We start from the raw sequence: 26,762 nt of genomic DNA, 5'->3' as shown, positions 1-26,762 counted from the left end.
GTCCTGGGATTGAGTTACGCATCAGGCTCCTCGTGGGGAGCCTGCTTCACCCTCTCCCTATGTCTCTGCCTCTCCCTCTCTCTCTATGTCTGTCATAAATAAATAAATAAAATCTTTAAAAAGAAAATTCTATTTAGTCCAGCAGAGAAAGATGTGAAAATTGATGAGTTACCCGCTTTTTAAAACTGAATGTCGTGATGGCTGAGCCTAAGAACAAAGGGATTATTAGGTGGTTCCTTATAAATTTCATGACTTGAAAGGGCCAGTGATCCAAATCGTGGAGCCCAGAGATTGTTACATGCTTAGTGTGCTCACACACGTGGAGTTGATTTGGAAGACAAATTCAGTATTGGGATGCCTGGGTGGCGCAACTGGTTAAGCATTGGACTCTTGATTTGGGCTCAGGTCACAATCTCAGGGTGGTGAGATAGAGCCCCAAGTCAGGCTCCATGCTGGATGTGGAGCCTGCTTAAGATTCTCCCTATCTCCCTCTGCCCCCTCCCCTCCCCTATGTGCACACACATGTGCATGCACACCCTCTTTCTCTCTCTCTCTCTCTCTCTCTCTCTCTCTCTCAAAAAAAAAAAAAAAACATCCAGTGTTAAGCTAAAGTCTTTTTATGTAATTGTTAAAAGCAGTTCCAAATTGAATGACCTCACTAAGAAGTCAGATTTGTGAAAGTCTATATCTTTAACCTGGGATCTCGTTGGGAAATAGCAGAGAAGCCCATAGTAGGCTTTCCTGGAAAATTGGACAGTTCATTGGTTCCGTGAAACATTGTCCAAAGGAAAGGTTGAATCTGCTTTGCTAGGGAGTCTTGGCATGTATTCCTCAAAATGAGAGCAATTTACAAATTGGTCAGTACTCAGTAAACACATTAAAAAAAAAGATATTTGAATTCATGTGGCTAAAATAAAGAGAAAGCTGGTCACTTGTTTCCAAGTAAAGATTTATATAGACATTCTTGCCATTCATCCTCAGTCTTTAGGAGCTATGCTGTAATTTAGACATTTGGCTTTTATCCCTACTTTGGCTAGTATCTGGAGGCTGGAGTGCAATGGGAAATGGTTTGCTTGTGACCAGATTCCTTCCTCTTCAAGGGCAATGGTTTATGAATGACCATTCCAGCAGATTTTTACAGCCAAATTTTAATAGGTAACAAAAAAAGTGGAGCTTTTCCGATTAAGGGAGCTGGGGGAAACTGAGAGACTGGAGATGGGGAGACTCGTGGCTCTACTGAGCCAGTTCTGAACATCCCGGCCTTAGAGGGTACAAGCTTCCATGAAAGGGGAGCCGAGGGATTCTTAGGGACTCTTCCTCGCACTCCATCCGGCTCCAGATGCCCTCAGGAATATCTCGTAAGTAGAAGGTTGTGTTTCTTCATCTGGACTCTGTTGGGAAAACAGAAACCATTTTAGGTATTTCAAGCAAGAGGGGATTTAATACAAGGAAATAGGTGTTTGTAAAGTGGCTTGAAAAGCTTAGGAAACAGTTGGAAGGTAGTAAAGAGCAAGGAGAGTTGCTGCCGGCTTGTCGGAAATGGGAACATAGAAGACACCAGAACTTTCTTCCACAGCTGTAAGAAGCAGCTGTCCCGGGAGCTCCCCTGGAAGCAGCTGCAATTCTCTTACTTGCCATCTGTCTGAGCATCATTCTGCCACTGCATGAGGAGGATCACGCTGTCCCCCTCTCTGCCTTCCACATCTTTTGGGAATGCCTCTTGCTGGCAGGTTCTAAACCCAAAACCCTGTTGGCAAGGAGTTGGAAAATACAGTTCCTAAGCTTCCAGGAAAGGGCTGGGGCTGAGGCCGAGTTGACAATGGACCAGAGCACACGTGTTTCCTCATCTCATTTTCTACAATAAATGTGATCCAGGGTAATATCGAGGGGAACATATTCCCCAGGAAAAATGAAACGACAGTTCTCCCCATGGTAGTAAATATAAAATACATCTTTCCAAAAGGAGCCTGGTTCATCTGCTTTAAGCCTCGATAGGAGAGCTGAACTGTCAGGGTCTTTATGTTCTTATTGAAATAATTTATAACAGCTTCTGGCTCTTTTGGTGAAAATAGCAGTTTTGACCATTCCAGGTCATATGTTAAGGCTCTAGGCTCCCCGATCACTGCTGCCCCGTTTGCTGTATGGATCACTGGCCGTGTGGCTGTACAAATAGATCCCCGATCACTGCCCCTGTGGCTCTACAGATCCCCAATCATTGCTGCCCCCGTGGCTGTACGACTCCTCGATCACTATCCGCCTGGCTGTATGGCTCCCTGATCGCTGCCCACCTGGCTGTACGGCTCCCCAGTCGCTGCCTGCTACCACATGGATACACGCCCATCTGCGTGTCTTCTCCCCGCCTCCTTATCATGGCTTTGTCCCGGGTCGAGGAATCATCTGTGACCCTGATGGAAATGCTGATGCAGAATACAGATTTGACCTTCCAAGCCCTGTGTGAGTAAGGCGGAGACCTGATCTTTCAAAAACACAATATCCAAGCTTTGTTGGCCATCCTCTGAACTCCTAAGATAATACCTGAGTTCACTTTGCTCCAGAGCCACGCCCTACAGATCCTTTCCTTGAAAAGGAAGATCCCCGTCATCCTTCCCTCAAAATAATGTGAGGAACACTACTGTATCTCCTCTCGAGCTGCTTCTGAGTGCCATTCCTTGCTTTCCCACCAAACTCCACTTCCTTGTGCCTGCCAGAAATGCCACCTCTTTTATTGAATTGACAAAGCTGAAGACTGTCATTCTCCTAGCTTTGTAGATGAGAAGGTAAAATTTATTTTTTTTAATATTTTATTTATTTATTCATAAGAGACACAGACAGGCAGAGAGAGAAGCAGGCTCCATGCAGGGAGCAGGACATGGGACTCGATCCTGGGGCTTCAGGATCATGCCCTGGGCTGAAGGCGGTGCTAAACCACTGAGCCACCCGGGCTGTCCCGAGAAGGTGAAATTTAAGCCTGTCACTTAGAGTCCCTCCTTTTCCCATTTCCGTCCCCTGCTTTGAACATTGCCAGAATTCTGTAATGTTCTCTTCCTTCTGTGATCCCTTATTTTAAGGGCAGAACATCAGGAGTTTACACATGTAAATGTCTTACTACATTGGTTTCTTTCCATCTGTTAGATGCCTGAACAACTAAGCCCACAGCTCTCTGGTGTTGCAAGATGTTTTAATGAGTATGAAGATGAGTGTAGGAGTTCTCGTCTTCTGGGGTTCCCAGCAAGGGTCCAGCAATAGTAACTGAGATTTACTGAGCACTTACTATGTGCCTTGTGTTATTCTAGACACTTTTTGTTGTTCCCTATACAGAGCCTACAATGACCCTCTGAGGCTAAAGCTCTTATCACTCCAGTTCAAGGTCCTTGCAGTTTTGCCCAAGGTTATTCAGTTATTACGTGGTCAAATCAGAATTTAACCACCATTTTCTGAGCCTGCACTTGTTCAATCCAAGAGAAATGTTGTTCTATAACAGTAGAAAAATGGGATTCATAGTTACTGTGAGAACACCCATGTCCTTTCACTTAGAGCAAGAAAGTTACTTAGATTTCAAGTGAGGTAATATGTATCCTCCAATTATACGATCACTTGGTAGGTAAATGACTGCTTCTCTTGGTAGGTAAATGACTGCTTCTCTACCTAGCTTACCCTTAAATGACATAAAAACAGATTATGAAACTTTTGATATTTAGAACAGTTGATTCTGGATGCATGGTTAATTATTCTAGGGATTTATGGCAAAGCTAGAATGAGTATGAGAACAGCATTCATGTGTTACTAACGTATAAAGACAGAAGTACGGCTGTATATTATTAACCTTCACAAGGCATTAGTCCATATGTGTGTGGCACTAGCTCATCCATTTAGCCTGAAGAGGCAGTATCTGACCTGAGCGAAAGAAAAGGGAGGTACTGAGTTAACTGTTCTCTTTACTGCATGCTGGAGAAGTGGCCACACTTGTCCTCGCCAAGTACAAATTTCTCCTGGCAAGATTTACACCTGCAAATCCCGCGCTGTGTGTAAGCAGGTTGATTCTCTCTGTATTTCTTATTTCTAACCTGCTTCAGAGGGAGCCGTCACCAGCTACACAGCCGGTCTTGGTGATGGTCTGTGTGCTTGGTGGCAGGGTCAGAGAAGAAGTCCACCATCTATGTCTTGTCATCAGAGCGGTAGGAGCAGAGTGGCCAGTGCTTCTAGGATTCTACCTGTTTTGTTCTGCAAAACACGTTCACTGTCTAAAGCTAGTCTCATTGTTCCAAAACTTACTTAAAGCTGTAGATTGAGGAGAGGGATCCTGGGGTTTTGCTATTTATTCATTCAGTACATTATTATTGAATACATAATAGTAGTAGTAGTTGTTGGAATGCCTTGTGGTAAGAACTTGTGTGTTAAACAAGTTCTAAGCCTTTGTGTTATTTCTCACTGAATCATCAGACTCCTGTGAGGTAGGTATGATGATCCTCCCTTTCTAAGTGATATAGAGATAAAAGTGAGAGTTGTGCCTACTCTAGGTCAGGTCAAGTCCAAATTTATGAATGATGCAGCTGCCCGGAGAGGAAAGTCATGAAACAAAAGTCACACGCAAGAGAGACTCCATAGAAGTCTTGCAGGTTAACTCCTTCAGCTCTGCCTCCATGTGGGCCACTTGTTTGTTTGTGGGGCACTTGTATGTCCTGTTGGGAAGGGTGCTTTATTTCTGTTTGGTTCAGATTCACCATTTGTAAATAGACCTAATGTTTCTAATTTACACAGTGAACGAGCCATCCCAAAGGCTCTTTGGAAGATTTACAAATGCTGAAGCTGGAGGGATCCTGTTGACACATGAATAAATGTCATCTCTTTGCCACATAATATTTTCGCCTCTTAAATTCTCTTGAAACTTAAATCTGTGTCGCTTATTCACGTAAAATATCTGGCTAAGTATTTGTTAACACCTTAAGATGCTTTTTGATGCAGGGTTTTACAGAAACACAAAAGGCTTACAAAGTCTACGGAAATCTAATAGAGTCCCACAATAGTGCCTTTCAGCACAAGGACAGGAGCTGTTCATTAGCTTTTCCTCCATTTCTCTTTCATATCTGGCAGGAGCTGAATTGGCCACACCATACGCCTTTTTAGTAGATGATTAGGTTTTTACCAGGCCTCGGGGAGGATTATTTGGAATAAAGGAAAAATCAATCTTAATACTTCCCCCCAGGACCAAAGGGGACTAAGGTCTGGACTGTCACTCAAAAGGTGTAAAAACCAGGGTGTCTGTGCTGGTTTGCATTGTCTGGAAGTCAAATCTACAGCTAACAGCCTTGGAGGACCTGGGGCTTGCTCAGGCTTGTTACCATCAAGCACTATTTCGTGAGTAACTGGATGTGATCTTCCCTCGACAAAACTGCAGTGTGTAGTTTATCCTGTTGGCTTAGAATTGGCCTCTTATCCTGTGGTAGCCTAAGGGAACAACTGTCCTTTTTTTTTTTTTTTATCTTGGTTCTTATTTTTGTTTTGCCCTTGACAATGAGCCTTACACGGATCTCCCTTGTTTTCCCTGTATGGGTCAATATTTGGAATAATTCTTCCGTTTCACTCATTGCCTTTCTGGGCGTTCAGTTTCTTACCCTGCAACAGAATAATGTTCCAAGCTAATAAGCTATTTGGAAGACATTAGGTTAAAGGCACTGTGGTGATAAAATGAAAAGAAAAAGACACAAAATTCTGTGATTTGTCCCAAACCTGCAGATTAAATGCAACAGGCATTACCTCTGAATGTAAGGAAGAGCTAGGCTGGGAGAGATGCCTGGAAGAGTAAGTTATGGCTTTTGTTCTCACGGATCTCACAAGCTACCAGGGATTCTCTGCAGCATGAGGTGAGCTGTGCTAAGACTGGAAAAGGAAGAAGGAGGCCTCGTGTTACTGGAGTTCAAAGGATGGCCCTAGCTTTGTGGCAGGCACTGTGAGAGAGGCTATGCTCCCCATTTGGTCCTCACAACAACTCTCTGAGAAGACATCTGAGGAACAGGAGGCTGACAGTTGTTAAGAACTGTGCTCTAAAGGTAATAAAAAGTGAGAGGATAAATTCTATTCCTCTGGGAAGCAGCAGGAAAGAGCCTGCGTTCACAGCAATGAAAATCACTCTTAAGCAGCATCCTTAAAACTGAGTTCTTTATAAAAGTTTAATCTTTGGTCTTTATTTATTTATTGCCATATAATAAATAACACATTCTTAATGTTATTGAACATCTGTGTCATTGGGCTGGACAGTGAGTGGGACAAGCATACTTTTCTTCCCAAAGCATTACCACCTGCAGCTAGGGTGATAATGTGTCTTATAAGACACATTAGACATTTAGGACATTTGGGGGGGGGGAGAGAGACAGGTGAGAAGGAGATGTTCCAAAGAACTCAAAGTTATGTTGCCCATAAGTCCATGACTGACAAGGGAAAAGGTATAACACGTGCTCATTTAAGAAACAAATGGCAGGGGATCCCTGGGTGGCGCAGTGGTTTGGCGCCTGCCTTTGGCCCAGGGCGCGATCCTGGAGACCCGGGATCGAATCCCACATCGGGCTTCCGGTGCAGAAACAAATGGCAGCACAGAAAAGAAAGTAGGTCTTTGCCTCCTATACCCACTGGGAACATTTTTTTTTTTTTTTGACATAAATATATTATCAATTAGTAATTAGGCCCTAAAAAAGCAAACATAAATAAGACACGTTCACTTTGTACTCCAGTTATTCCATTTTTAATTTCTTTTGTCCTTCCTGGTAATGTATTTCTTCCATTTTTAACCACCCCATTAAAAAAAAAAAAATCTCTTCCATTTGTCCTTCTTCCTGTAAAAGTAGACAAAAGAGAGCTAGCTTCCTTCCAGAAGCAGCGGTGAGAAGGCTTGGCATTCTTGCCACACGGCTAACAGCTATAAAAGGATGCACTGGTTGGGTGTTAGACCTCATAGAGTAGGCTCTGTTTCCAGAGCTGGCTATACCTATGCCTGTACAAGGTCTCATCTGAATAATGTCCCCCATATGCCCGCATTCTTTGCCATTGTAATTCTGTAGGTCAAAGAACAATCTGAGTCAGCATTCTGGTTTTCAAAATCAATTGATTTTACTAGTTCAAACCAAAAATTTCTAGGGAAATCTGGACTGAAAAGAACTAGGTAACATTTAAGGACAGAAGAACCACTGCTTCTGAAATAGAAAGCAAAATGAACAGAACCTACCAAGCATGTTTCATGTATGAGGCCAGTCCTTATATAGAAATGTAGCAACAGAACTTCACTAGATTCAGGATTGTTTGGCAGATGGGAAGGAGTGACAAAATAAATGACTTGCTAACAGTGCCGAAAGGTAGGACTGCTGGCAGAGAATAGTGAGGGGTTAAAAAATATGTCTCCGGTAAAAGAAAGAATGATCAAAAAGAGTCACCATAAAACATTAGTTTGGAGTAATTGACTTAGATCAGAAGGAAAGGACATCTCTGTCTTAAGAAAATTCAAATTCGGGGAACCTGGGTGGCTCAGTCAGTTAAGCATCTGCCTTTGGCTCAGGTAATGATCCCAGGGCCCTGGGATCAAGACCCACGTTGGGCTCCCCATTCAGCAGGGGAGTCTGCCTCTCCCTCTCCTTCTGCCTGCCAGTCTGCCTACTTGTGCATGCACGTGCGAGCATGCTCTCTCTCTCTCCCTCTGTCAATCAAATAAAATTCTTCTTAAAAAAATCAAATTTGATGCTAGAAAGACAGTAGAGCCTTGAGCATATGAAGATAACCTCTGCTTCCAGAAACCAGTTTCATAAACAGATAAGTGATTTTTTTAATGGACACTTATAAAGTGACTACTGTGTACAAAGTACTGGGGCCGGGGTGGTTAGCTTGTATAGGTTTGCAAAAAATTCAAGGGCATTAATAAAAGGTAGGGATGGCGGAACAGAGACATTGAGAAGACCAAGGACAGAGCTAGCTGGCGTCAAAGTTCCAACTTGGAACCGCAGCATTAGAGTGTTTGACACCCTTAAATCCTCAGTGTTGGGCTTGATAGTAGCACATCCCTCGGGCATGTAAGGAGAGGGAAGAGTTAGGTGGAGACCCCCCCTTTGACTCTCCAAGCCCCTTGAGTTATTAATGTCATAGGCCTAGTCAGCATTCCTATTTTTATTTTTTAAAAATGTCAGCCAGGTAACAACGTCAAAGAATCTCAGAATTATTTACAGAACCTACTAACACACTGCTCTGGGAGTTAGAAGGATGCTATTACCACAATTTTCTATATAGGAAAACTGAAGATTGGAAATTAGATAAATTTATTCCAGGTTCAAGCAGACATCATCATGTGGTGTCTGTCATTTCTCTGTACAGATAGCAAGAAGAGTCAGCAACAATGGTTGTACCAAAATTTTTTCTAAAATTTTCAAGTGAGAAAAATCTCATGGGATCTTTCTTCATTGTCTTCTTTCCATCTTCGAAGAAATTTGAATTCACAGAGTTAACCTTTCTTTTTCTTCCATGATAACCAGCTTCCTCTTCTCAATGCATCATGTTGATGACAGCTGATACCAGTCAGTCTAAGCTGATATTGTAACAATTTTAGATAATATTGCAGATGCACAAGGACATCCTCAGATGAATCAATTAAAAAAGTCACAGTAAGTTACCATTGAAAGTGTGGCAGCTGCACCCTTGAAAACAGATGCTCTTCTGGGTCTGAATGAGTCCAATTTTGACTAATTTTAAGACTTAAACACATTTCAGTCTGGTTAATATTAGGATGTGGAACCACTTGAGACACCCTAATGTCCTAGGCTGATTGCTTCTCCATGACAGTATGTTGGCTTTCCTTGAAAGTTACTGGTTATTTGATATGCCAGGGATTTTGTGTCAGTAAAAAGAGAGGACCCTCAAGGCTTGGCTGCCACAAGCTGGACTCATGAAATTAAAGTGACTTCTTAAGGCAACACAATTTATAAGGAAAGTGCTTGGGCTGTAGGGATTGACCAGAATTCCTTTTAGACTGTACTTCTGCAGGATACCTGAATAGCCCAAGAAACCAGCTACCGTGAACTACTTCCATATCTCCACTCTGTCCCCAGAATATGCTCAAGAAACTGAGGAAAGAGTTAACAATTGTTAGATGACAAGTTGTGCCTTCTCTTCCCTGATTTTCACCAATCTGTTACTATGTGAATGATTTGTCCTGTCATGTTGGTCAATTAAATCATTTGTTCTGTTCATTAAAAAAAAAAAATTGATTGAGCTCCTGTAATGCCTCCAACAGATATAGATAGATATATAGATAATCTGTGCTCTGTAGGAAGACATACTGATAAACAGATAATGTCAATGGAATATGGTAACTACTGAGAATTATGTGGAAAAGCAAAACAAAACAGAAAACCCCAGAGGAGTCAATGACCCTGGCTGGAGAATCAGACAATGGTTTCTGAATCAGAAAGTATAAACAGTGTAGAAAGAGTATTAAGAACCATCCAAGGTATAGAATTCTGAAAGAGCAGGATATGTTTAGGGAACCTGCTTTAAAAAGGTGTCAGATTAAAGGGCCAGGAAGGCAAGGGGCCGAGGTCAGAAAGGAAAGAGAAAATGGTGAAAAACAGAGAAAACCGAAGTGTTAGAAACCAAAAATCATGGTTTTGCGAAGGAGCAATCAGGCCTTGGTAAGGACCTTGGACTTCAGCATATAAGCAGCAGGAAACACTGATGTTATTATTACAAAAAATTAACAAAGTCTCATCTGTGTTCTAGAAAAATTACTCTCCTTCTCTAACTCATTTAATGAGCTAAGTATGGAGGATTGAATTAAGGTAGGGGCAAGACAGGAGGCTTATTCTTGCAGTAGTTCATGGAAGAGAGTAGGGCCAAACCAAGAAAGTCGCAGCGGATACAGAAAAGATAAAACATATTAGGAGGCATTTAGGAAATGAAATTGGCAGAAATTAGTCTTTGCTGAGGAGAGTGAGGGAGAGGAGAGGCTCAGAAATTACTCTCAAGTCTGCAGCTGAGATTCCTAGATTGCTACACCACTGACGCACAGGGAATTCGGGATAAAGAACAGATGCTGAAGATAGATAATGGGTTTAGTTGTGAACACACTGCATTGGAGATGCCTGTGGGGTGTACAGGTAAGGCTAGCTTGCACACAGTTGATCAAATGAAGTTTAGGAGTCCTAAGTCCCCGGATAATAGCAAAACCCATGAAAATGGATGAGCTCACTCAGAGAGAGCATATAGAATGACAAATAAGGGAAACCGGTAGAGGAAATAATCCTGGAAACACCGGCACTTTGGGGTGGGCTAAAGGAAGAGGATCCAGGGAAGGAAATGATGAAGACAATGGCAGAGAGGTAGAAGGACACCCAGAGGAGTAAGTTGCCATCTAAGCCGAAAGAAAACAGAATTTTAAGAGGGAAATGGCCAGTCACGTTGAACATAGCACAGAGCCTTTCTGAGATTAGTACTACTGTAATGCACCCAATGGATTTGGCGGTTAGTATATCATGGGTGATGATCAGAATAATGATGTAATCAGGACGTGAAGGCAGAAGGATTATGGCGTGTGGGAGAGTAAATAGAAGGCAAGACCACAGAGAAAGCAAGTGTTGACAAGTCCTTTGAAGCCTTAATGAGAATCTGAGGTCCTTAAGAGAGGAGGGACAAGAGAGTAGGAAGTACAGCTGAAAAGGAAAAGGAGCTAGAGAAGCACTAGCGAAGGATAGCCAAGGGGCACTGAAGGCATTTTCAAGATTCAAATCCAGAAAATTTCAGTGGCAACAATGCATACTTTCGTTTCCCTGTCAAAAGATGAGTTGCCAAATTAGCCAGAGTTAGATCAAGTTGCTGCCGAAGAATCTACTTAAAAGGTCACTGGGCAGATGGTGAAACGTGGGGTTCTCTAGCTACAAGCAAGGCTGGAAATACAAACATTTAGCTTTCTGGAGTCTGTGCCAGAGTGAGCAAGGAAGAATTGGAAGTAAGTGTGGGTTCACCTAACAAGCAGTGTCTGCCCTGGAGAGCAAGCTTCAGCATCCTCACTGACCAGTCAGTACAGAAAGCCACCGTTACAGTGACACAACTAGAGTCTCAAAAACACCTGCTTTTATGCAGTGGTTTTTTTGTTGTTGTTGTTTGTTTTGTTTTTATGATAGTCACACACACACACAGAGAGAGAGAGAGAGAGAGAGAGGCAGAGAACACAGGCAGAGGGAGAAGCAGGCTCCATGCACCGGGAGCCCGACGTGGGATTCGATCCCGGGTCTCCAGGATCGCGCCCTGGGCCAAAGGCAGGCGCCAAACCACTGCGCCACCCAGGGATCCCTATGCAGTGGTTCTAAGAGCAACAGGATATTATGAATGATCTGATGTGACCCATCCCCTAGTATTAGCAAAATAACTCGAAGTGTGTCTCTTAATAAAATGATCAAGTGCTAATTATTTTTAAAGTCCATTGGAAGTGGGCTTTGCGGATATGAAGGCGCAATCCCTGAAGTATACAACCGCGGAGCCTCTAACAGGGTGTGTGTGCATGTGTGTGTCCAGTAACCTCCTACCTCCACTGCATCCCAAGCCAATTCTGTCAGCAGTTCTTTTTTGGTAGATTTTCATTTGACATTTAGGAGAGAGTTCACTGTTTTGTGTTGTATTTGTTTGCCATGCTTACCATGTTTTTGCTCAGTATACTCCTTCTTGTTAAGAAAACTTTGTAAATCTCAATAAGCCCTTAGGAATTAACAGGCCGGCTTCTCCGTAGAACTCTGGGCATGATTTTTCATAGTGCTTTACTAAAATGTTTTTGTGGTAGATTGCAGTCGAGCAAAATATACAATGTGTTGCTTTTCTAAGCTACTTTTGCCTCACTCATTCCAAGTTTTACCTTGACTGTTTGTCTTCCATTAATTAACTGCTTGGATTTTTTTTTTTTTAACTTTCATGGTGGAATTTGTCCAGAATGTCTTTGATAGAGTTTAGGAGATTAGTATAACTTTTGACCTGAAGCCATGAGCCTGATCTCTTCGGGCTCTGATTTCTGCCCCTTATCATTGGCACATAAAGAGCTCTCAAACCCCAGTTAGGGTCATTCAACAGCAGAGTCCAGGGACTCAAAAGCCCTAACATGCTTTCAAGTATTAGAATGGTTGTACTTAAGAGTTGCCTTCGGGCAGCCCCCGTGGCTCTGGTTTAGCTCCGCCTTCAGCCCAGGGCGTGATCCTGGAGTCCCAGGATCGGGGGTCCCACATCGGGCTCCCTGCGTGGAGCCTGCTTGCTTCTCCCTCTGCCTGTGTCTCTGCCTCTCCCTCTCTCTCTCTCCTCTCTGTGTATTCTCATGAATAAATAAATAAAATCTTTAAAAAAAAAAAAAAGTTGCTTTCATCCAGCCTGCCAAATGAAAACATTATGAAGGCAGTGATCTTGCCTTGCAGTCGTCCAACTTGGGCAATGTTACCCTTAGAGAGAGGGGCAGGTTACTGAGCATCCTGAATAATGCCAAAGCTGGTGGTAATCTTAAATCTACGTCATTACATTTTATTCTTTCTTACGGATCAGTTCCCTTGGCCCGAATTCGTTTGGTTTTCATTTAATCTTTGCCATAATATCTTAATTTATTAAAGTCTGGTTTTCCAGAGGAGAAACTTGGCCTTATGAGGCTAGGACTGTCTTTCTGGGCTGTTCTCTGGGCTTAGCAAAGTCCAGAAACAGATGCAGCTCTGAAAGGCCTGTGGCTATAGAACCTGCCACAGCCACACGTGACTCTCTGCCCTGTATGGTGACCTCCTCCCGAGTTAGTGATGCTTTTCCAGATCTCATATCCCCTAAGTGCCCTCCCTCCAAAAGATACTGCATCCTCTGACAGAAGAATTCTCAGGTGGAAAAGCAAAAAATACTGATAATGGAATTTCAAGATGGAATTATCTTTTAAGTACCTTGTCACTATAATTAAGCTTAAAACTCATAACCTGGACAAATCACACACCAAAGAATAATAATAATTGCTTGTTATTTGTATTAATATTAAATGAGGTTGATATGCTATTTTTCTGTGTGTTTTAGCCACATTAACCCATTTAATGCTCCTCAAAACCACATGTTGTAGGTAATAGTACTCTGTTTTACAGTGAGAAACTAAGACATAATTTAAGTATTTCACTCTTGGTCATGTAAGTAGGTAGTGAAGACAGGATTCAAAGCCAGTTTTGGAAACTGTAGAGTAGCAAAAGAACTTTTGAATGAAATTGCCAAACTAATTGTTGGTGATCTTTGAGAAATTATGGGGAACTGGATATGCAACAGAGGCCTAGACATAAATATAGTTCACACTTTTGCTGTTCAGTATCTTCCTGAAGAAGTCTAAGTGCCTTAAATATTTTATCAATTACTTGATGGAGATACAGAAAGTAGTTTTATCAAATTTTCCAAAAAGACCTTTTGGGGCTTTTAGCTGACTATAATCTCTCTATGAGTTAAAGTAGAATATGGCACACTTCCTACTCCACCCCACCCCAAGATTTCAGGCTTCTGTGCAAGCAGCATAGCATCTAGAACAAGGGAGCTGATAATTCTGTCCAGACAGGACACACCTACTCTGTATTATTTATTATGTTTGGTCCTGAGAGCTACATTTCAAGGGAGATCTAGAACAATTGGAATATTTTTGTTGGCAAATTATGAGAATTGTAAAATAATTCACTCTGACTATATGAAGAATAGCTGAAAAACCGGGGATAACTAGCTTGGGAAAAGCAAGACTTCAAGGAAGCCAAAAGACATGGTATCTTTAATACCTGAAGTGCTAACACATGTGAGAATGAATGTGAAGTTGCTAGAATCAGAGCCAATGATTAGAAATTAATGGCAACAGATACGGCTAAATGTAGATGGCCACGTCTTTCAGAGATGGAGTAGGCTGCCTTAAAAATTATCAAGTTCTCTTTCACAAACATTTGTGTGAATATGCAACCAGAAGCATAGCAGCCACTTGAAGTTGTACAAGTGACACAAGCCTAGACCACGTGGTTGGGCCAGATGACTACTAAGGCCACTTTCCATCTCTGAGATGCTGTTCTATTAACCTATGCATTGATTGAAGGCAATCAGTGTTGAATCAAGTACAGAAATAGTCTATTGTGTCTTGGACATCTAATGCTGCCAACACCAGCATTAGCCAAATTGGCAAAAACATGATGAGCAACAGAGTAAGATGTCATTTCAAGCAGATCTATAGGTATCTGGTGCAGTGACTGATATTTTCTTCTCCTTCTTTCAGTGTTGTCTCCTGCTCAAGAGAGCCATATGAACATGGATCTTCCTCCAGTGTCAGAGCAGATCATGCAGACTCTGAGTGAACTTGCCAAATCCTTCCAGGATATGGCTGACCGCTGCTTGCTGGTCCTACATCTGGAAGTCAGGTATGACACAGCCAAGCACAAGACTGCAGTTTAAATGTATCATGGGTCATATATCACTTGCTTTTTCCTAGAAAGTGTCACCATAACTTATCATTGATGCCCTTTTTTTTACTGACTGTGATTTTTAGTGTTAATCACCATGAAAGTTTGGAATCATGTGCTGTATCGGAAATATGGTGATACAGAGTTTGCCTGGCCTGTGACATCAGAATGATCTGGATTTGAATGTCTCTACCAGCTACTAAGCCATCTTAAGTCAGTTAATCACCTTTACTAATCCTGCTTTCTTTTTTTTTTTTTTTAAGATTTCATTTATTCATTTGAGAGAGAGAAAAAGAGCATAAGCAGAGGGGAGTGGCAGGAGCAGGCTCCCCGCTAAGCAGAGAGCCCGACATGGGACTCAATCCCAGGGCCCGGGATCATAACCTGAGCCAAAGGCAGACGCTTAGCTGACTGAGCCACTCAGGCACCCCAGTAACCTTGTTTTCTTATTGTAAAAGTAAAACAGTAATTCCTAACTTACAGACTTTGTAAATGAAATAATAATTAGTACAATGCTTGCCACAAAATAAATGCTCAAAATATGGTAACTTTATGATTATGGTGATTTTATTGTCACTGATATTTTTACTAATGTACTCTGCTGATTAGTGAAGGAGTATACAGATGCAAGAGCTATGATCCCTTCCTTCAAGAACTTACAACCCAAAAAGAAATTACATTAAATAATAATTCAGGACAATAGTTTCAAAGACTCTGTATTCTTGGACTCTTGTTTTTTCCCCTGCAGTGTGGAACAAGCTAATGCTTTGGTGGCCTCTCTTATCACATCTATGGAAATGGTAGGAAGAAAAGACTGGGAAGTTTTCAATCATTTGTTCATTCAATAGACATTTACTGAGTGCCCTCTCTGTTCTAGGCAGTGTTCTAGGAATTGGGATACAGCAATGAAAAAATCACTCAAGGGCCCTGCTCTTATGGAGCTACATTCTAAGGAGGGGAAACAGGCAATGAATGAACAAAAAAGATAATTTCACATAACTACAACTAACAAAATAAAATAGCATAATGAAATCAAGCAGTGCTATCCAATAGAACTATAAAAGTGAGCTATATGTTCAAACCACATAATTAAAATTTTCTAATAGTCATTTGAAAAAGTAGATAATATAATAAATTATATTTTTCCTAACCCAGTATATCCAAAATATTATCATTTCAGCATGTAACTCATGTAAAAATTATTGATGAGCTGCATTTTTTTTCTGTACTAAGCCTTTCAAATCTGCATATTTTACACTTACAGCACATTGAAATTCAGACTGGTCACATTTCAAGTGCTTCACAGCCACACGTGGTTAGTCCTGTCATTCTGGACATTGGAGAGAGTAGCTGGGGTCGACTACGAAGGGGTATTGGCTTTTTTGGCTTTCAAGTAGTATGGCCAAAGGAAATATGACACGGTAACAGGAAGGAACCATCTGTACAAAGAATTTCTGACAGAGAGGGCAACGCCCCACGGTCCCAAGACAATCGAGCTTGGTAGGGTTGAGGAATGGAGAGGAGTGTCACTCTAGCCCTGTGAATAAGGACGTGAAGAGGAGTGGAAGGTTACATAAAGAGGCAGGCTAGGGCCTGGCCATGTGTGGTCATGAAGCCTGGCCGATTAGAGTGACCCTCAGACCAAGGAAAGTTGAGATTTCAGGGATGCCTGGGTGGCTCAGCGGTTGAGCACCTGCCCCTGGCTCAGGGCGTGATCGGCGGTCTCAGGATCGAGTCCCATATCAGGCTCCCTGCCTGGAGCCTGCTACTCCCTCTGCCTACGTCTCTGCCTTTCTCTCTGTATCTTTCATGAAAAAGAAAGAAAGAAAAAGAAAGAAGGAAAGAAAAGAAGAAAGAAAGAAAGAAAGAAAGAAAGAACATAAAGAAAGAAAAGAAAAGAAAGATAAGGAAGGAAGGAAGGAAGGAAGGAAGGAGGAAGGAAGAAAGAAAGACAGAAACGAAATAAGAAAGAAAGAAAGAACCATAAAGCAACTCACTCCCGTACTCCTTCATGCCTTACGTCCTTCCTCCATCCGTCATCCTGCCTTCCTTCCTACCGACACCTCCCTCATCCTTCCTACTCCCTCCACTCCCTCCCTCCCTCCCTCCCCCCAACCACCCTCCCGTCTTCCTCCAAACTCCTCCCTCCGATCCTCCCCTCCCTCTCCTACCCTCCCCTCCCCTCCCCTCCCCTCCTCCCTCCCCTCCCCTCCCCTCCCCTCCACTCCCCTCCCCTCCCTCCCCCTCACTCCCCTCCCCTCCCCTCCCCTCCCCCCAATACCCACGTTCCTGGAGAAGACATAGAAAGATTTTAAGCAAGGGAGAGAGATTCATTCATTCATTCATTCATTTACTTTTCATTTTTTAAAGGGCACTTTAGCTTTTGTTTGGAAAAGGGATTGTAGGAAGAAATATGAATGGAAGCATAGTGACTGTTGAAACCAGGTCTGAGCACCAGGGTGGCAGACGTAGAGGTGTGAGAAGGGTTGATTTGAGATATATTTCGAAGGTAGAGCTGATGAGATGTGTCAATCAGTTGGATTCGGTGCAGGGGCCAGTGGCAGTGAAAGAAAGGACCCAAGGCAAACCACACCAGCTTTGGGGCCAGGGTAACTATGTGGGTACCAGTACCAGGGCTGTTAACTGGGGTGAGAAAGTCTGAGGGAGGAGAGGAATGGGGGCATGGTGGTGGACATCAAGACTTCCATCTTGGAGATGTTCAGTGTGAGATGCTTACTAGACCTCTACGTAACAACGTCAAATAGACAGCTGGCGGATACAGACGTTTGCAACTGGAGGATCAGAAAATTCTAGATCGGAAACTGTATAGTAATACATCTGTATTACCATGAGACATTATTAAAGTTCATGTAGCATTTTGTTCTTTCATTTGGAGTCTTTACTAGATTAAGGTTTTAAAAACGTAAATAGGATTTTAGTTCATGTGTCTGGACTCCAGTTAGAACTTGGATGTCTTTCAGGTGTGCTCAGGCAAAGCATAATTGATCATGTTTTGTGGGTGTCGTTTCTTTTGTATGCCGCGTGCTTTTTTCATTCTTCATTATCTTGTCCAGTGAGTTACTTCTTAATTGCTTGTGAGCACTTTATGAGCGGAGTCAGGGAAGCAGCATTGCAGATTTGAAGTGTTTTATTACACAGCATCATTTCTGATATTTCTCACATGCAGCTGTCCAAAAAGAAAGGCTCTTCCACTATGTTTTCTGACTTGTTTCACAGTAATTTTTAGATTTGTTTTATATTTATTTACAAGCTGACAGTAAAATAAATCAGGTGATTTCTATGAATAGATACATGCAATAGGCAGAAACAAAAACAAAAATCAGGAACATTCTGATGCCTCCATTACTTGGGTTGCACAGAAAAGCAAGGGAACATAGAATTAATTACTATCACAACTCCTAGAATTCATGCTATTGATTGTGTTGGGAACATAATGTGTTCCACATCCAGAATTAGCCTCTTGGAGTGTAGTTCATTCCGAGTGGGAGATTTTCAACACGTCAGAGTAAGTCTTTTAGATCCTTAACCTGTATTCTGCCCTTTTAATATTTGTACGTCATGACAGTACTATTCTTAATGCTGCACACACTTTGGTCATTATTTATTAACTTTACAAGAAACCATTCAGTACGATAACACCCATTGCTATATCTCTTTCAGCAATCATTTAAAAACAGATAAAGGTCATTGTAAGAATGAATAACAAAAAGCACCGAGTTTTACAGTCCCTGACACAGAATTTTCTTCCCTTGACTTTTACGAAAAGCACTAAACATGTTTATTGTTTCTAAATTAAATTCCCTCACCTTCTCATATAACATGGTTTCAACATTCAGGTTGCTTTCTTATGAATATGCTGCTCATTGTCTTTGTTCCTTTTAAAGTATGTGGAGATACAGTGAGCACTGGGTGTTATATAAGACTGATGAATCAGGGACGCCTGAGTGGCTCAGCGGTTGAGCATCTGCCTTCGGTTCAGGGTGTGATCCCAGGGTTCTGGGATCGAGTCCCACATCGGGCTCCCCGTATGGAGCCTGCTTTCTCCCTCTGCCTGTGTCTCTCATGAATAAATAAATAAAAAATTTATTAAAAAATGATGAATCACTAACCTCTACCTCTGAAACCAATAATACAGTATATGTTTTTTAATTGAATGTAAATAATTTTTTTAAAAAACAGAGCAATGGGAAACCTTAAAAATTCTTTTTAAATAAAGTATGGTAGATAAAACTAGGCAGAGACCCCCATGGATGGTTCAGGTAATAAGTATTGACATACTTCATTCTTTCCTTGTCTCAGTAACAAGCGTTTGTGTGCATGTGTGTTTATACAGTTAATAATACGATAAAACGAGTAAGGCATTTCACTGGCAGGTCAGTACATTGTACTATGGTAACGCTAAAATAAGGAGAGTGCCAAGCACCTTCGCTATCCCAGTGGTTTACAGTGGAAGAGACTGTTGTCCCCTGGAAGGCAGGAATCAGGTGTACCACTTTTATTCTTATGGCCCCAGACCCTGGATCAGTCCTGCTACATAATAGGTGCCCGATAAAAACTTGAATGCTTCTTGAGAATTAGCTGGTTTGAAATGAAACCCAAAGTAAGCGCTTTTTGTCCAAACAAAACCTGTTGTTCTTTAAAGAAAATGAATTAAAAAAAAAAAAAAGAAAATGAATTGATTTGGAGACTCAGTTTTCACCCAGTCATCTGCTACATGTATCTCAGAAGTATGGAGGCTGCGTGGCCAGCATCTTCCTTGTCACTATAATCTCCTAGTAGTTGTTTTGTTCCCATCCTGCCATAAAAGAGAATTAGGACTTAGGCCCTGTCATTCAGGAGCTGCTGCAATGAAGAAGTGGCTGGTTAGTACGGTGTCTGGTACTTTTACCCCAGAAGCCACTGGAATAGGAGAGAACAGATAGAATAGACAAAGAAATTAATGGGGAAAAAAATAGTGGGAAATGCTGGCAAGAAGTCCAAACAACTTCAAATGCCGAAAATTTGTCTTATTCACCAAAATATCTTTATATCCATAGCCCATATTTTTCTGTAGCATCGTTAAAGTTCAAACCAGAAAGTGTTCTCAAATCCAGTAGGTTCTCTGTTGAAGGACCAATCCAAAGAGCATTGGACGTTTTACCTGTGTCACTGTAGGTCACATTTAACCAACAAGCACCCCTTTCTGCAGTTTGAAGCATAAGGCAAACAACACCCCCAAAAGATGAAAGACATGGTGCGACCATTAAAAATTGTTGAGGTTTTTTTTTTTTTTTTTCTTCCTATTTGAACTTTAGGAGAGGAAAATTAAGTTGCCATTTGAGCCCAAGATGCCAGGAATGTCGCCTTTATCAGCTGATTTTTCTCACCATCAGGAGGGCTCTAAGTGGGCTCAACAGCAGCCGCCTGCCACTGTTGGGATCCAAAGTGTGCATGCACTTTCTGAAAATCACCCATCCTGCTGTGTAATCAGCAATATTTGCAGAGATCCTTAATGCCAAAGTCGTGTTAAGGTCAGCAACAACATGCCAGAACCCGAAGAAAAGAAAACACTTTTTGAATTTGACATTTGCCAGTGACTAGTTTAGTTTCTTTTTCATCTCTTGCCATTTTGGGAGAGGAAGAGGGTACCTCCAAGCAGTCTTATTTCTCTCTGGCACCACTCACTTCAGGATCTCATAAGCTCTCACCTCCAATTCCTGAGAATGTCCAAAGTCGTCTCTGTACTGTCAGCGGCTTCCCTTCTTCACCATCATTCTACCCTGTACACTGTGCTCAAGTGATCTTGCCAGAGCTCATATCTGATTATATCATTTCACCTCTTAAAATCCTCCTAAGGCTCCCTATGGCTTCTCAAATAAAGTCCACAGTCCATAGATGGCCCCCAAAGCTGATAGTCACCTGGCCCCTACCCATCTCCCCAAGCTCACCTCGTGCCTCCGTCTTCACATGTGATCTGTGTGTACTAAAAGGAACCCCTTGTCGTTCCCGAAAACTGGCCTTCGTTCATGCCATTCAAAGGCCTCATGCTTTTGTACATGGTTTTCCCATTATCTGGAGTTATGTCATCTGTAATTTACTATAAAAATACTTTAGCACTGATGGCTTGATTTTATTTTCGGCTAAGAGCTACTCAGTTTAAATTTCAACCGCAGTAGCAATCAGTCTCCCTAGTCGTGAATCCCACTCCAGGATTGGTCAGCTTTCACAATATCAGAAAGGTCACATTTCAGAGGGGGCTGCAACCAGCGCAGTTACTGGTGTCTGGATTAACACTATACACCTTGCCAATTAGCACAGGAATGCCAGTATGAATTTTTTTTGGAGAAAGGAAATTAGTCATTAATTGATGCAGCTGTTAGATGATCACCCATAATGAAAATGAGCTGGTAGTCAAGATCTTAAGATTCCCCTGCATAAGCAAGTTGTAAGAATATAGCACATCCTATACAATACAGCTCAAAATGGATCAGGGCACCTGGGTGGCTCAGTCAGTTAAGCATCTGCCTTCAACTCTGATCATGATCTCAGGGTACTGAATTGAGGCTCACGTTGGGCTCTCTGCTCAGGAGGAGTCTGCTTCTCCCTCTCCCTTTACCTCTCCCCACTACCTGCTTGTGGACGCTCTCTCAAATAAATAAATTAAATTCTAAAAGATTTTTAAAAGTGGATCATTGATCTAAATATAAAACCTGGGGATCCCTGGGTGGCTCAGCGGTTTAGCGTCTGCCTTTGGTCCAGGGCACGATCCTGGAGTCCCGGGATCGAGTCCCACGTCAGGCTCCCGGCATGGGCCTGCTTCTCCCTCCTCCTGTGTCTCTGCCTCTCTCTCTCTGTCTATCATAAATAGATAAATCTTTAAAAATAAATAAATAAATAAATAAATAAATAAATAAATAACCTAAAACCATAAAACTTCTAAGAGAAAACTTAGGACAAAAAATTTTTGTGAGTTTATTTGGGCCAAGATGACTTATGTATGACCCAAAAACACCATCCATAAAAGAAAAAAATTATGAAGTTCATCAAAATTAAAAACCATTCTTTAAAAGACATTGCTAAGATGAAAAGGCAAGCCAAGGAGTGGGAGAAAATGTTCCCAAAATGCATATCTAATAAGGGACTTGTATCCAGAATATATAAAGAACTCTCAAAACTGAAGAAAACAAACAACCAAAAAAATATTGGGCAAGGTGCACCTGGGTGGCTCAGTGGTTGAGCATCTGCCTTCAGCTCAGGGCATAATCCTGGGGTCCTGGAATCGAGTCCTGCATTGGGCTCCCTAAGGGGAGCCTGCTTCTCCCTCTGCCTCTGTCTCTGCCTCTCTCAGTGTGTCTCTCATGAATAAATAAAATCTTTAAAAAAAAGATATTGGGCAAGAATTATGAACCCAAAAGTATATGGATGGTGGATAAGCACATGAATATATGCCCACCATCAGTAGTCATCAAGAAAATGAAAATTGAAACCACAGTGAGATACAACTACATACCTGTTAGAATAAGTAAAAATAATTTTTTTAACCCAACAAACACCCAAAGGCTTTAGCTGAAGTGAAATTTCTAACAAAGAAAAACAAATACTGCATGATATCACTTATATGCAGAATCAAAAAAAGAAGTCAAAATCATAGAAACATAGAGCAGAAAAGTAGTGGCTGGGGGTTGGAGAAACAGAGGTTGGTAAAAGTACAAACTTTTAGTATAAGATTTGAATAAGGCCTCAGAATCTAATGTAAAACATGGTGACTTTAGTTGATAACACAATATCATATAATTGAAATTTGCTAAGATGTTAAAAGTGTAGAACTTAAATGTTCTCTTTTTTTTTTTAAGGATAAATATGTGACAGACATATTAATTAACTAGATTGGGGGAATCCTTCAACAAGATGTATGTCTATCAAATCAAATCACAATGTGTGCTTAAAATGTCTTACAGTTTTGGGGCACCTGTGTGGCTCAGTCAGTTAAGTATCTAACTCTTGGCTTTGGTTCCGTGATCTCAGGATCATGAGCTCGAGCCCTGCGTGGGGCTCCACACTCAGCTTGGAGTCTGCTTGTCCCTCTCCCTCCCCCTCTGCCCTCCCCTTGCTCTTTCTGTCTCTAAAAATGAATAAACACAACCTTTAAAAAAAAATCCATAAGCTCTGGTGCATCATTGCTGGTAGGAAAGGAAAATGGCATAGCTCCTTTGGAAAACAATTTGGCTGTTTCTTATAAAGTTAAAATAATACTTACTACATGACCCAGCAGTTTCACTTCCAGCATTTACCTATGACAAATGAAAATTTATATTTACACAGAAACCTGTACACAAAGCAGCTTTATTTATAATCACCCAAAACGAGAAACACCCCAGATATCAACTGGTAACTAGGTAAACTGTAGTATTTCCCTGCAGTGGGAATGTGCTCATCAGTAACAAGGAACAAACACAACATGAACAAATCACAAATGCTTTAAGCAGAGAGAAAGAAGCAGAACTCCCAAAGCTACATACTATATGATTCCATTTATATGGCACTCCGGACAAGACAAAACTCTAGGGAGCGTAAAGAGATCAGTGGTGGACAGGTCCTTAGGGTCTGGGTAGCGCTTGATGGCAGAGGGGCTCAAGGGAATTCTGGGCATGATGATATCGTTCTGTAACTTGATTATAGTTGTGATGTTACAACTGTGTGCATTTGTCAAAGCTCATAGAACTAGACACTGAAAAGGGTGAGTTTTACTGTTTACAAATTATTTCTCAATAAACCTTACTTAAAAAAAGGAAAGATGACAGTCAAGCCTGAAGCTCCATCATTAGGAATAATGCCCAAAGCTTTTGCAGTCATTTGTCTGGAACATTTCCTGTCACCTGATGCAGACCATGAGGGTAACAGCGTTTTCACTCTGAAGGTGTTCACGTCTACCTCTAGTAAGCCTCCCATGGCACGATCAAACAGCGCACCCAAAACAATAATTCGGACTTCACTGGGCTTAGAGCACAGTCTGAACTATGCCTGCCAATGGATGGAGGATTTTGTTTTCTTTTCTTTTTCTTTTCTTTTCTTTTTTTTTTTTTTTAAAAAAGCCTGTGAGGTAGAATTATTTGGACTGAAACTTGCTTTTGTTACTGCTTAACACAAAAGTCACAGAGTAGCCAGTCCTTACCCATCTCAGACTTCTTGGCAGTTACCAATAACTACCAAAGAGAATCTAGGAAATGTGCATGTCAGAATGACTCAGGCTGGGCAGCCCCAGTGGCACAGCGGCTTGGCGCCGCCTGCAGCCTGGGGTGTGATCCTGGAGACACGGGATCGAGTCCCACATCGGGCTCCCTGCATGGAGCCTGCCTCTCCCTCTGCCTGTGTCTCTTCCCTGCCTCTCTGTGTGTCTCTCATGAATAAATAAATAAAATCTTAAAAAAAAAAAAAAAAGAATGACTCAGGCCATGCCAACATAGGAGTGCCCTCCTTCCTCAAGCTCATTCAGATCATCTTGTTTACTTAGGTATCACCTCCTGTTGCAAACCCTTCCTGACACCCCATGGCAGATGTCCATGGCACACTGACACATGTGCTTCAGATTGAGACACTTCTGAAAAGAAGAGGCCTTCTTTGGGGTTTTTGTATTGGGTTGTTTTTTGTTGCTGTTTGGTTGGGTTTTCTTTTTTAAAGATTGTATTAATTTATTCATGAGAGATACGGAGAAAGGCAGAGACATAGGAAGAGGGAGAAGCAGGCTCCCTGTGGGGAGCCTGATGTGGCACTCAGTCCCAGGACCCCAGGATCACAGCCTGAGCCAAAGGCAGATGCTCAACTACTGAGCCACCCAAGTGCCCCTATTTGGTTGGGATGTTTTGGTCTGCCCCAGGAGGCTGTGGAGTCTTTTAGGGCACAAATCATGTCTCACGTTCCCAAGTGCGAACACAATTTTATTCTTAAATAGATAAGTAAATTTATTTTAGTGTTTTGCTTAAGTAACAGGCTAATTGTAATAAGAGTGATGATAGCCAACACTTCCAGTGCACTTGCTCTATGCCAGGCCTATGCCATATGCTTGGTACTCAGTAGCTCCTCAGAGCACCTTATGAGGTAAGTGTTGTTGTCATCCCAGGTGCACAGATAAGGAAACCAAGACATAAAGGAAGTGATGCGCCTGAAGTCACACAGCTAGTAAATGTTGGAATTGGGAATTGAAACCAAAGTAGTATCATTCCAAGGCCAACTCTTTAGAGCTCTGTGACCTGTGCCTCTCAGTTTTGCTACAGCAATATCTTTTAAAAGATAGAATGCTTTTCACATTATGCATAAATCCCAGTCTTTGAAAGGAGTTTTAGAGCTCATTGACTGCTCAGCCCAATGTTTGGATTAATAAGCAAGTGAGGATCACAGAAACTGACTGGCTCCAGATCACTCACTTACTCGTTAGATGGCTTTCTAGTGAACAAGCAGAGGAGTGCATAAATATTTACAGGGCCACTGCTGCCTTAAATATTTGAGTATTCTGTCCCAAAAAATTATTGTTTTCATCAGGAAAATATATTGCTAACTGCTCTCTCCATCTTTGCCTTTTTTAGGGTTCACTGTTTCCACTATCTCATCCCCCTTGCAAAGGAGGGGAACTATGCCATCGTTGCTAATGTGGAAAGTATGGATTATGACCCTCTGGTGGTCAAGCTCAACAAAGACATCAGTGCCATTGAAGAGGCCATGAGTGCCAGCCTTCAGCAGCACAAGTTCCAATATATATTTGAAGGTCAGACCCTGCCTCTGTCCCTAGGATTTGAGGAGGAAGGAAGGGTGAAGGTCTTTTTGTTTTTTCTATACTATTGAAGTTCAAAACTTGTAGTTGTTTGGGTTTGGGTTTGGTTTGGTTTTTCCTTTTTGAATTAAAGCTGCAATATCTAGTCTCTCTCTGTATAGCTAGGTAGACAACAATATGGCTGCCATCTGCTCCTGGTTGGGAAGATTTAATCCAACATAAGGCAGATGGCAGCCTGGCTGCCTCCCTGACATACCACTCGTGAGAGTTGTGTAAATACATAGAGTGGACCATGAGTTAGTTCAGGAGGAGCTCATAAAAGAAAACGAAGCACACATAAAATGAGAAGATTCTAAAAAAGCTCTCATTGACTAAAATTATCAGCAGAAATGAAAGTTTTCTCTCAAAGAACATGCTATTGTCTGAAAAGAACAGAAACCTCTGATCAGCAGAGATTTTAGGAAGTCTATATCCATAAATGCCTTGGGGCAGGCAGGCAAGGAAGAGTATGAAAGCAAGTTCCATGTAATGGCATTCAGCTTCAACATTTTGAAATATGTGATGCCAGCCAAATCATTTTTCATGCCGAATTCCTCCCATGGGAAGGACTTTAAGGACTTCAAACTATATTCCCTTCCTTCTTCTTCTGGTTTGTTTATATGTAGGCCTGGGTGCCAAAGGTACCTATGGTGTCTCTCAGAATTAAGCCAATGTTATTTAAAAACAATTAAGAAGTTTCTTTGTGCAAAAGATTACAGAACCTGGGGGTAAGAAAGAAATGCTTGGCAATTGCTTGCTTTAAGAATCAGTTATGTCCCCCAAAATGCAGACCAAAAAAATAAGAAATCCTATTTTCCCACTAAATGATGCCATAAAGATGCATTCTGAAAGGAACTATCCCTAAAAGACTTCAGCCAAAAAGAATTCGTGATTAAAAGGTAAGCTATTCTCTCCATGGCACTGAGAATCTGGAAGCAGTCCTCTGGAGCTGGCAGCTCTGTTGCCCCCCTGAGAAGTCACTCCTCGCTCACTACAGTTGCCTCCTTGCTCTTGACTGTGGCTCTTCCAAGCCCTGTAGTATCAACATTCACAGTTCCTAGACTTACCTTCTCATTTGCCCAGACATTTCTTAACCTCTCATTCTGATGAGTAGCAATTCTCTTCTTGAAATACGGGTGTAACACTCTGACTTAGAAGAGAGGGGAGGAAATAATGCATTGAAGACTTTCTGTGTAAAAACCTCTAGGTATTTATCTGTGATACTACTTTCTAAATTCAAAGGCATAATACAGAATTTGCCAAGGAGTGTGGAATGGGGGTAACAGAGTCTCAGGCTTCCTTGGCGTGGCGGAAAGGAGTATTTTATCACAGATATTATTTGAAGTTGCTAGTGCATAGTGATCATTTAAAGCAGACAACTTCTACTGGGTTTTATTTTTAATTATTATTATTATAATTTATTATATACATGTACTTACATTTTGTGGGAGGAAGGGAAAACCAAATGGATCGTTGTATTTTCACATGTTCTTCTCTGCTTCCAGAACCTC

General features: G+C 41.7%; 1 protein-coding gene and 1 long non-coding RNA gene across 4 annotated transcripts in view; one reads left to right on the top strand and one right to left on the bottom strand.

Moving 5' to 3' along the window:
* EXOC4 (exocyst complex component 4) overlaps positions 1-26,762 on the top strand; it is a 744,112-nt gene that overhangs the window by 661,959 nt on the left and 55,391 nt on the right. For all 3 annotated transcript variants that reach the window (XM_038556467.1, XM_038556468.1, XM_038556469.1), the window contains exons 15-16: positions 14,264-14,405; positions 25,028-25,206. In XM_038556467.1, the coding sequence (XP_038412395.1) occupies positions 14,264-14,405; positions 25,028-25,206 (321 nt within the window). The remainder of the gene's footprint in view (positions 1-14,263; positions 14,406-25,027; positions 25,207-26,762) is intronic.
* Positions 1,066-26,762, bottom strand: LOC119876968. Its single transcript, XR_005369285.1, has 3 exons — positions 26,691-26,762; positions 22,705-22,738; positions 1,066-1,391 (listed from the first exon to the last, which is right to left on the bottom strand). It is a non-coding gene; the product is annotated as an uncharacterized LOC119876968 (long non-coding RNA).

Source organism: Canis lupus, chromosome 14, assembly GCF_011100685.1.
Source record: "Canis lupus familiaris isolate Mischka breed German Shepherd chromosome 14, alternate assembly UU_Cfam_GSD_1.0, whole genome shotgun sequence".
Lineage (NCBI taxonomy): Eukaryota > Metazoa > Chordata > Mammalia > Carnivora > Canidae > Canis > Canis lupus.
Note: the sequence above shows the minus strand (reverse complement) of the source record. Positions and strands in the feature narration are given on the sequence as shown.